General features: G+C 40.6%; 1 protein-coding gene across 7 annotated transcripts in view; it reads right to left on the bottom strand.

Moving 5' to 3' along the window:
- The window catches only part of mctp1a (multiple C2 domains, transmembrane 1a), a 165,803-nt gene that overhangs the window by 83,392 nt on the left and 70,392 nt on the right, over positions 1-12,019 (bottom strand). For 5 of the 7 annotated variants that reach the window (XR_009241129.1, XM_058636127.1, XM_058636129.1 and 2 more), the window contains exons 5-9: positions 10,303-10,414; positions 8,686-8,724; positions 2,990-3,154; positions 2,092-2,222; positions 1,525-1,711 (exon numbers count right to left, since the gene is read on the bottom strand). Coding sequence is in view for 6 of the 7 variants with exons in the window: in XM_058636127.1 (XP_058492110.1) it covers positions 1,525-1,711; positions 2,092-2,222; positions 2,990-3,154; positions 8,686-8,724; positions 10,303-10,414 (634 nt within the window). In the remaining variant the exon portion in view is untranslated. The remainder of the gene's footprint in view (positions 1-1,524; positions 1,712-2,091; positions 2,223-2,989; positions 3,155-8,685; positions 8,725-10,302; positions 10,415-12,019) is intronic. The other 2 variants (XM_058636128.1, XM_058636130.1) reach the window with 1 other exon arrangement.

The following is a 12,019-nucleotide window of genomic DNA, read 5'->3' as shown; positions in this document are numbered from 1 at the left end:
AGTGAGGATGACAGGGTGCGAAGGGTTAACTAGGCTAAGACAAAGACACGGGCTGAAAGCATTGTGTTGAGTGGAGGGCCTCTGGAACAGATGGGGCCTTAGGGCTTACTCTTTTTCTTCCTTTCTTTCTCTCGTTCGCTCTAATACTGAGCTCAGATCAGTGACAACTGGCTAACAAGCTAAGACAATTTGCACTGAAATAAAAACACATGCATGCATTAATCACACACACACTCACACACACACACACACACCGCTGCAGGACTCTGATGCAAATGCCGCACAATCCTTGTGGCGTGAATCACAGGGTGTTCTCGTCACCTTCCTTGACCTCTAATCTCTGTTTCTTTCTTTCTTTTTTCCCTTCTTGTACCGAGCATCTCTCTCTTCTCTGCTCTCCCTTTCAATTCTGACTTAATAACGATGACAAAACCGATGACACATATGCGAGGGCGCTTGACACGTCACTCTGACTCAGTGATCTTTACAATACAACTTCATCTATTCGTCTACGTTGACTCAGTAAGTGACATAAAGACTGTTGTGGTTGTGGTTGTAGTTGTGTGTGGGAAAATGTGAATTATACTGTAGGACTTGGTTTTAAAGGTCCGGTGTGTAACATGTAGAAGTGTTTATTGGCAGAGAGTTTGTACGAGTGTACGATCACTTCAAAATAAAACGTGTGTGCTATCTGTAGCCCCAGAGTAAACCTTTTATATCCACTTCATAGGTCGTCATTTTGCACTATATCATCATTTCAACATAAGCTGTGTTTCCACCAAGTGGAACAGTTCACTTTGGTGTGGCCCCAACTATTCTATTTTTGCCTTCTAATGTCTCATAAACTTGTTCACACTCCCAGGTGGGTGGAAAAGTTGGCGTATCAATGACAGGTGAAAGGAAACAAGTGCAACAGAAACAGATTCAGTGAATAAAGAATGATGGTGTTTGAACGTCACAATTTCCACCAAGAGGGGAATGTGTGTCCTCGTGAGGAAACCACAACATTCCTCTGCTATCACCGCAATAATCGAGCGGAAGCAGCAACGCGATCGTTAAACTATTTGTTATTGTTGAAGCAATTTTCTGCAGTTTGAAATAAAAATAATGTGATATTTTACATTTGAGTTATTCTCTTCAAATGTTCAGGGTTCGGGGTAAAGGTTTCTTTTTTCGTATCATGTGTAGAACAAAATGGCCACAGCACACATTTGCCTTCTTATCCTTCCTCTGTGACGTCACCTACTGCTGATGGAGGCGAACTAACTCCCATTAACAGCATGAATGTGCATTTTTCTTTACTTTGTAGCAAAAGAACAAAAAAAGGGAACTGTAACAGTAGAACTACCGGCTAAGTTCTGTCTCTGATACTTAATCTGCTGTTATTTACTATGAAGTCGTATTATTACTTAGTCACGTCCCAGATTTCTGCAAAAACAGTGTTTGTTCTGATGACATCATAAGAGCGGTGAAGCTAAGCAGACATGAAACAAGGTCGCTCTTGCAAAAGTGAAAATGACTCACATATCTCTGCATGATCTGGTGTCTCTCGTGAGGGTCGTCCAACATGTGGATGGACAGGTCCGAGATGGAGACAGCGGCAGACGCGGTGAGCGTAACCAGCAGCACCAGCACGCCCTCCGATTCCTCCAACGGCATGTCCAGCTTGTGTGTGTGTTCTTTACTGAGGAGCGACAGGTCGACGGTACACCTGGAGAACAAGTGCAGAGTTAGTGTTTATTCAAATAAATTCGAATTGTGTATATTAATAGGAGGAGGAAAAACGGAACAAATTAAAGACGTGGCTTTGTTTGGACATGAGATAATTGCCATTCAAGCTACACCTGTTGTGCTTAAACGAAATCAATGTAACTTTATATCAATGATGCAACATCCTCTGCTCATAAACCCTTGGTTTGAGTAAGAAACAACTCAGAGAAGATGAAATGGAAGAAACATAAGGATGGAACACAGAGGACGGATGCCTATTCCAGAATGGACAGACGTGCAACAGATGTTGTATGCAGATCAGACTGCAAAAAAAGACAGAGACTGCTGCATATTCATCAAGACTGATGAAAACCACCGCACCTTCCCATGAAGTCATCCTTCTTGCCCGCGTCTTTGTCCCAGACGGTGATGTCCACGAAGCCTCCCTGCTCTTCATAGAGATGGAAATCAAACTGCTCCCTCCACTGTGGGTTCAGTGTTTTGGGCATTGTCTGAGGAGCAAATGCATTGTTGGTCAACATGAGGCTCAAACATAACATGACATCGGAGGACAGTGAATCATTTTCAGGTGTTTGCTCTCACTGCTCTCTAATGTTTTTTCATAGTGTTTTTCCTGTTAATCTTCAATCTGGTTTGTATTTTTGTTTTGTTTTTACCTTGACCCTGCCTGATTTGTTTGGACCTATATTAAATTGTAAAGGTTTTGGACTGTCCCAAGAAAGACATATACTCACCACTTTATTAGGTACACCAATTCAACTACTTGCTCATGCAAATATCAAATGACCAATTCAATGTTACAGTTATGTTTCAGTTTGCTATAAAGGAATCAGTGATAAACACTTTCTATTGTTCACCAACTGTCTGTTAATGCAAATATCTAATGAGCCAATCGCATGACAGGAACTCAATAGTGATGTAGTAATAAAGACGACCTGCTGATCAGAATGGAGAAGGAATGGGATAACCTGCACGCACAACCATCTCCTGAGTTAAAAGAGAACGGTCCAAAAGAAGAGAAAAAATTATAGAAAACTGAAGATCATCTCTGAAAACACGACGCGTTAAAACCTAAAAGATGAGCTGCAGAAACAGAACTTTACGTGCACACCAGGAGCAGCTCCCACTTTATCAAGTGTTCTCTGTACCTAATAAAGTGGCCGGTGAGTATACGTGCATCCATGTGTGTCTTTGAAAAGACCTGTCTCAAGGTCACCAGAATGTGCATTTGTTACGACCACTAAATGAAGATGTTTACCTTGCTTTTGTACTTCTGGTGCCCCATCCTGAATTTGACGTAAGGGTCACTGAGGCCGTTGGCGTCCATGGGCTGCAGGCCGCGACCTTCGATCAGACTGATGCTGACTATGCCTCGCCACAGCTGGGCTTTTCTGTGCACATCTGACAGACGCATACTCTGATACTGCAGCAGACACAGGCACGCGCGCAAACACACAGATGTAAAAGAGACGTTTTACACAAGCGTTGGTATTATGCACAGACACAATACACACACAATACACACACACATAATGTGCAGTAATTAACCAACTTGTGTGAACTTTATCAACGACAAATTCACAATTTTCACAACACAGAGAGGAGGAGGCAAAACACACGAGATGAGACAAAAATTAAAGTAATCAAATTGACCCTTAAAGGTGTGACCTCACCTGACCAAAACAGCCAGGAAGTGACTGTTGAGACACCAAGTGTTGTTTTTTTTTTTTAAATGATGCTACAAATAAAAACTTTAAACTTTATGTGTATAAGAATAAAACAATGATAATTAGATGTTTCAGTCCACTAGATGTTGCCAAGTGCGAGATTTTGCCCGGAGGGAAGATGGAGACGTACCGCCGCAGGATGAATGTGAGAAATGCACCGACAGAGTTTAAATCAAACATCTGGAGGTATTTTTGGATTGTATGACCATGAAGCAGAGAGACAGTAGTTGGGTTTCCAATGCGCAAAACCTAAATATCGCAATAAAAAAACTGTTAACAGAAATTTCGTACATTTCGTAAAACCCGTCGGTATAAAAGTTTATCACAAGCGTAAGGGAAACACTTTTTTTCCGCATTTACACATAGGGGCGGTCACATGACCAGTTCACTTTAGACATATGGCGCGGTATGTGTGGACAGAGTTTACCCGCTGTCTTCAACGGCAGTCGCAGCAATCGAGATCACTGTCACAAAACCATGGAAAGTCTCGCAGGACGAGATTTAATGAGAAAAATGGGACGTTGCGAGACGCAGATCGCGATATATAATCACAATATTCAGCATATAGTCATCGTGTCGCGACTTAAACGTCGTGATAATATTGTATTGTGACTGAGAAACATCATCATCAGCCTCTCACTGCAGACAAACCTCACACTCTGCACAAGAACATTACTGCATCTGTTTGTTCATTTCACTTCCTCATACACACATTTTGAATATGATAAATATGAAAAAGGGGGCGAGTGATTCATAGGCTGTCTTATCTAAAACGGGGGGAGACCACCGAGATGCTGCTACAGTGTACTTCTGTAAATTTCTCCTTCCATCTGGCGGTGCCGTAGGTTGACAGCTCCGCAAATCCAGATTGATGATTATCCATATTTTTAAACTCGGCTTTTCTTTTTCTTTTTTTTTTATTTCCTCCCTCCACCAGTTTTCTGTGCACTTACAGGCCTATTTAACCTCTCTTTGAATCGTGTCAGTATCCTTCACTAAAACAAAGAGCGTGGTATTTATTTGTCAAACAAATACTCCCCCTTCGCTCTCTCTCCTCGCGCTGCCTTCCTCTCTCCTCCTTCCTCGTTAGGGAGAATTTATTAGCATAGCTTTTGTTTTGCGGGTGAATTTCATTAAACTCTGAACAAACCCTGCCTTGCAAGTGCAGGCCTTTGATCTGGAGACGGAGCCTCTTAATTTCCATTCTCCAGACATTAAACAATGGGAATGGCTCCCTGAAATACAGCCAACCTCCCATACAGCAACTCCCACATCTTTCCTTTCCACTGCTCACTTGCGCCTATAACACACTGTATGCTAATGATGAGAGGTTGCCGTTATGTCCTACTCGAGCGCAACCCCTAATTGTTTCCTTGTTTTGTTGCTACATATTTCTCTCTTTCAGACGACCACGGGCTATTTGAATTCGGATTCTCTGCCAGAGCACAGCAGGAATGGGATTGTGCGCCGAGATGTTCAGAGGCTAAAAGTCTTCCAAGAGATACTAAAGTTTTCAGTTTCAAAACTAATTCAGTCCTAGTACGAGGTTCAACATTTGCCAGCCCTTTGCAAGGAGAAATTCATTTGAAGTGCCACAATAAGCAGTTTGCCTCGTGGTATTAAAGTTAGAGACCTGAACCGAGTGCGACTTGTAATTATTATTATCTGAGACTACTTCAGGAATAGTTTGCGTCTCCTATTGTGGGTTCAGCGCTCACATATGCTTCATTAAAAAGGAGTGGTGGTGTAAAAATAACTATGTACGGAGGCAGGGAGGCAACTCGGAGGCAGCGGCTTTTTGTTTTTTGGTGGGGTAGCACAGTAGCAAGTCAGTGTTTGAGCTAATTCCCGAGTCACAGGCGGGATTGGCCCAGTTTGGAGGCTTCAAAGGCTTGGTTTGGGGAAGCACAATACAGCAGGACGTCTGCCCGGCTCCAACCAAGCACACTTCAAATGTGTATCTGTGTCTCTTGGCGAGTATCAAACTTTTTTTACTGTTAGTTAAGGAATCGTTCAGCGCCTCTGTAGGTGCAATTGAGGAAAACCTCCAGAAAAGTTGGGACACTTTTTGTAAAAGGCAATAAAAACTTACATTTGTAATTTCTTGAATGACTTGAACCTTAATTCAACAGACAAAAAGGACATGGGAAGATTGACATTGTTTTCACTGACAAATCTAATTGTATATAGTAAATATAAACATTGAATATTTTGCATGCAAGAAAGTTGGGACAGTTTACAAGACTGGAAAAGCTTATACAGGTACTACTTTTATACCAATCTTCAAGAACTGTAAGTTAGCACTTAGAGTATGGCTTCCTTTACATCTGGCATTAAAATGCATTTTCTGTGATCGCATTGCAATCACACAGCACCTGACCACTTACAGGTACAGGTGTAAATACACCCAACAGATTGTCATCCCATCTGCCAAACCACTGGCGGATCAGTTGGTCGGAGACAGGTTGTGACCACATTGAACAGACGTGTAAATGCAGTGAGTCCTTGATGTGTCTCCGCTCCAATCTGATCACAGAAAACACATTCTAATGCCACAGTTTCTCAACGCAAGACTGAACAGAGTTTTTCGGTCTTTCACCATCTACTAGAGTTCATGAGATCGTGAAAGGATTTCGGGAAGTCAGTGGAAATCTCAGTGTGCGTAAAGGCCATGGGCGGAAACCGCTGCTGAATGTGCGTGAACATCGAGCCCTCGGCATGAGACACAATCATGCTACGGTGACACACATAGCCATATGGACATGGAAAATCATCATCACTTCACACAGTGAAGCCACTCGTCGTCGTTCTCGTTCATCTGCAACACTAACGAATATCTGCTTGTGTTTCACTTTATTTCGGAATGTAATGAGTAATAATTTTGTCTGTTAAATAAAGCGACAAAATAGTGAATTAACAAATTGTAGATTTGACTTTTTATTGCATTTTTTGAAAGTGTCTCTTTGTGGAACTTTTCTGGTAAAGTGTCCAGGTTCGGCTTGTTTCCCTCTCAGTGACAAGAATAGAGACACAAGTTCCTGCTCAGAAGAAGCAGCAAACAAGAATACTACAGAATCATCCCTGACACTAACGTTGCTGTACTTGATTAAAGAAAAAGAACAAAAAGAAAAACATGGTAGGCGCTTCATGCACGAACAAATAAGAAGCAGAGCCTCAACCAGCATGCTTTCTATTCACCCTGACAGCCAACAATGATCACATGAAACCTTTTGTTTAATGTGATCATTGTTCTCTCACATGTGGGAAGATGGGAAGTTAAAATTTCCAGCTGACATCAAGGGTTCTAAGAGTGTCCCATACTCAGTTAATAAACAAAAAATAGTCTTTTCTTCTTTTTTTTTGTTAACAGTAGATTTTGTTTACAGGACGTTTTTAAAACCCCGAAAAACAAATTAAATGCTGTTATTTTCTCACACAGTAGCTGCAATACACAGAGCAGGTCAAAGGTGGAAGAAGCTCAGGTTCATGAAAAAAGCAAATAGTCCAAATGATCACTTTACTTGTTAGAAAATGATGTTTTGAAGCCACATTAAAGACACTTGATTTAATCTGAGTTAGATTTTTCTTGCACAGTAAAACTTTTACATGAATGATTAGCCCCATATTTATTCAAACTGAAAAACAATATGTTCTAAAAAGTAAAATAAGCAATATTTCCTTATATGACAATGGTGAATATTTGTACTGCTTTACTTCCACCTTTGGTGTAAATTTATAAACTTTAACTATATATGACTTTTGACTTGAACGATATACACTTTGGGTGTAGTCCTGCTTGCAGTTAAAGCTGCAGTGTGTAAGTTTTGGCGATTCATTGTTATTGACGTTACCATCTTGCCTCTGTCTGGTCAGTAGCTTGGTCTGTGAAGCATTTTAAATATACATATATATACACACATATATATATATATATATATATATATATATATATATATATATATATATATATATATATATATATAAGAACGATGTAACACTGGTGTCCTTCGTCTGAAAATGCTCAGTAAACTTAGTGTGAAACACCAATTTAGCTCAAAACAAGAATCAGGATTTGTGATAAATTAAACTAATTTCATGTTAACATAACCCTAACACCGCTTTTTTGTATTTATATATCGAATGTGATGCAACAATGGCTGTATTTTCCACATCATAATAAATGTAAAGAACTGCATTAACTGTGTTAGTGTTACTTTCACACTGTTAGAGTCACTGCGCTACAGCTACAGCTATGTGAGATGCCATCTTCTGTGTGACAGTACTACAGCATGGGGGGGGCAAGAAACGCTCATTCCAACAAAAGTCATAATCCAACCTGTTCACAGCCGTCTCACTTTACTAATCACAATGTCGTTGATTTCTCTTCTGAGCTTGTACGTCTCACTTAATAACGTCAGTAAACATTTTCCTAAAAGGGGTTTATGGTCTCAATCACCAATCACAGCTCTTCTTCAAAAGAACATGGTGTCAATTTGGTAAATTATGTTCCCATTTAGGGGAAAATGAGACGATAAATTGTGATTGACAGCTGGTATCGCCCGGAACGTGCCTGGCTGAAGAATGTAAGATTTCAAAACCTTAAGATTCTACCCGTTCTCGTCCAGAGAGCGTCATATAATGCAGTAAAATAAAATCTGAGGTTATGAGTATGGGGTTAGGGTTAGACACCAGACTGAGGTTAAGGTTAGGCTCAGTGGATAGTTTTATTCATCAAAATCATAAATAATTATTAATAATAGAGCGTATAGTGTCATTTTCACGACACTCTTGGAATGAACAGGAACAGGTTGTCAAATAATGAATCTTGAGGCTTTGAAACAGGATTCTGTCGGTTGACATTGTGCAAAGTCATTTGACAATGGTTTAAATTTAACAGACCTCTGTTTACATTTAAAAGTTACACACTGCAGATTTAGAGGGGAAATCAAATTTTTTTTTTACATCCTCTTGGGTGATGTAAAAAGCAGGTGGTGTATTGCAGCTTGTGGAAAATAATAATAATAATAAAACACACATATAATACCACTGTGGAAGGAAGAAAGGGGAGGAAAGAGGTGAGAAGGGGCTGGGGGAGACTCCATCCATGTACCAGAGCACCAGTAAAGAGTGCAGGAAGAGGTGAGGTGAGGTGTGGTCAGTAGTGAGGTCACAGTACAGTTGGAGGTGTTGTGGGTGTGGGGGGGAGGTTCATGCTGTATTAGTTTACCTTACTAGATCGCTTCCAGTTCCTTCTCAAAAGCATGGTCTGTAAATGAGACAAAGCGGTTACAGAGCGCCCCCCATTGTCTCGCCCCTGAAAGCTGCAGGATCACAGGTGAAAGGGTTAAAAGGTCATGTGGGGGGTGGGTTTGTGTTGGGGGGGGGGAGCATGGCGTTCAAGTTAGCCCTGGTCTGTTGCAGGGGGGCGAGGTTAGAGAAAGGACAGCAGGACAGTCAATCCATGCAAGTTACTTAAGCAGGAAGTGTATGAGAGGTGCTTTGCGGACATGCGCGCACACACGGACACGTACGTACGATTACTGCTGTTACTGCATCGTCAGGTTTATACTTTTATCACCAGACAAACATGACACAACCGTCAGCTGATTCCTGTTTGATTTACCTGCTTCATTTCACGTCAAACTGACAACAAGGATTATAATTGTGTCAGTCGCTGGCTTCAATTGTGTCTCATTTAATATAAATACTAAAGGCTCAAATAGGAAAATGGAGTAAAAAATTGCCAGATTATTAGCAATATAATGAAGGATTATTAAGCTTAATACACACACAGTCGGATATTTCATATAAATACTAAAGGCTCAAATATAAAACTAAGAATTACATGTGCAGTATTTGTATTTATTGAATCACTGAGTCAAATTTTGCCAGATTATCAGCAATAATAACGAAGGATTATCGAATCCACAAAGAACTGGAAGTGGATTCCCTAACATGTCACTGTTTTAGAGGAGCTAAATATTTATTTTATGCCAAAATGAGCAACATGTGCTTTTGTTTAAAAGAAAAAGAAAAAGAAAAAAAGAACAGAATCTATTTCCCTTACTCTTCCACACCTGTAGATGGCAGCAGAGAGAGCCATGAAGAATGCACTGGCATAACCTTGTACTCATTTTCGTCACAGTGGGAGAAATCCAAAATGATGCTTAACCTAAATAGTTTATTTGTTCTGTCAAATGCGGACTCTCTGAACTGCAGCAAACAAATAAGCATCAGAATGAAGACGTCAGATCAAAAGGAATAAAATATTTCCCCCATGACTCTCCGCCTTGTTCCGGGTAGAACATGCGGGGGTCCAATTATCCAAACAAATAATTGAACAGAAATAAATGCAACTGTGAAACACGGAGCATGTCCACAGAGGCAGCAGACAACATAATTAAAGAGAAAAAAAGAGAGAGAGAGAATCCGCTGCTCTTTGAAAACACAAAAAAACTTTTCCACTGAACATATTAATTACACTTATGTTTATGCACATGTATCTGCTGAGCTGGAGACTTTCCAGTGTGCGTGAGGCTGAATGAAGCCAGCGCTTTCTTGATGAGTTTCTGATGTACGAAGACGCAGCTCACTGAACTGGAATAACATAATCAAGCTTCTGACTGAGATTCTCAGTGTTTATATATTTGTTTACACTATATGAGACATTATATCAACATGTACTGGAGTCAAATCAAAGACGATGTAAGATAGAGGAGAAGAAGAAGAAGAAGAAGGAGGAGAATTCCCCTGAATGAGGAGGACATGTACTGTAGTGTGTGCAGGAAGAGAGAGAAACACATGAATGATTCATCTGACTGAAAAGGTCACATCGTTTTCTTACAGCATCCCTGAAGTCTCCCTCCTTCGGTGTCAGAGTCACACCTAGGTCCAGGGTGCCCAGGTTGTGTTCAGGATACTGCGGGTCCTTCAGGTCCAGCGTCACGTCCAGTGTCCTACAGAGAAGCACAGACAAAAACCATGTTCACGTCAACATCAACAGCTGTGAGTTCTTACATGAAAACAGTAGACCTGATGGACCTCGACTGTCTGAAACAGTGTTTCTCAATCCGGGTCCATGTTTTAGATGTTGCCCTGCTCCAACACGCCTGATTCAAGCGGTCAGCTCGTCATGGTGCTCAGCAAAAGCCTGATAAATGAGCCATTTATTTGAGTCAGGTGTGTTGGAGCGGGGAAACATCTAACACATGCAGGGCAGTGGGTTCCCGAGGACCAGGATTGAGGAAAAACCTGGTCTAAAAAACAACCACAGGCACAACAAATACGGCAGAAACAGGTAAAACTAATCAAAAATAAACTTAGAAATAAAGTTAAATTAGCTTGCAATTACAGTCTGTGGAATAGTTACTTGAACTGGCAACCCTTCAGTTACAAGCCAATTTTCCTTTCCATCTCCTGGATGAATAGTTTCCGTCTCATGTCAGAGCAGCACAGACTTTTTTACTGCACTGCTTCTTTCTAATTTGAATCATATTATATATTTCTCCTTTGGTGACCAGGTCAAAGGGCTGCTGGCTGCCCCCAGAGCAAGGTACCCCACCCCCATTGCTTCACGGGCGCTGCTCAGTGGCTGCACACAGTTTCTAGTAGAGGATCTGTTAAATGCAGAGAAGGAATTTCACTACAGGGATTAATAAAAAATAAATAAAAAATAAAAAAAAAGTACAAACAAACTGGTTGGAGGATCTCGTTAATCTGGCAGGAGTCTGGAGATGACTCACATCACATTAATAAGTTTGAACCTCAAAAACAAGCCAGTGGAGGGAGGACAAAATAGTGAATAGTGAATTCGTTTTTTCTGTTAGTTACATTTCTTGGTTGTTTTTTTATGGTCTTCATATTATCATATTATCAGATTGTGTTGTTTGGTTGTTCTTGCTTACCTTGTGTTTCTTAGTTTCCCGTTTTGTCACCAATTCTTACATACTGAACATGTCAAACTAATTATTTGAATGACGACTGTTATTTTTGGTCAAAGTACTAAAACTGCATTTTAGTCCTCATTTGCCCCCCTAACAACACATTAAGTCACTGTTATATGTGTATAATGGGGACTTTACACACAGACCTGATCCATTTTAACAGCCAGTAGATACATATTTTTGACCAGTTTAAGTCTTACAACATGGATGTAGAAGAGTAAGATATGTTGCTCCACTGACTTCCATAGATTATACTTTCCCTCCCTGTCCATTTTAAGAACTGCTAGTTTGCAGGTAATCTATGCACAAAAGGTAATGAGTGAGGGTTTACAATCCAGTGTACAGTTAATCCAAGCGATGAGGGTTAGGACAGTTACCACAGTCTGCCACTGGAGGGAGACTGCAGCAATGGCTGCATCAAAAAAGATGCTTCCGAGAGGGATTTGTGTCGTTCAGAAGGTAGTTTCTAACCTTTTCTGTCGAAACCTGTTTGTTCTCCAGTTTTATGAAACCTTAACATGGCGATAGTTAATAGTAAATGTTCTGAGAGGGTGTAAAAAAATAATCCAGTTCAAAAGAAATAGGGAGGAATGTGGATCAACAGAAAGATGAATGAAA

Source organism: Solea solea, chromosome 8 (assembly GCF_958295425.1).
Source record: "Solea solea chromosome 8, fSolSol10.1, whole genome shotgun sequence".
NCBI lineage: Eukaryota > Metazoa > Chordata > Actinopteri > Pleuronectiformes > Soleidae > Solea > Solea solea.
Note: the sequence above shows the minus strand (reverse complement) of the source record. Positions and strands in the feature narration are given on the sequence as shown.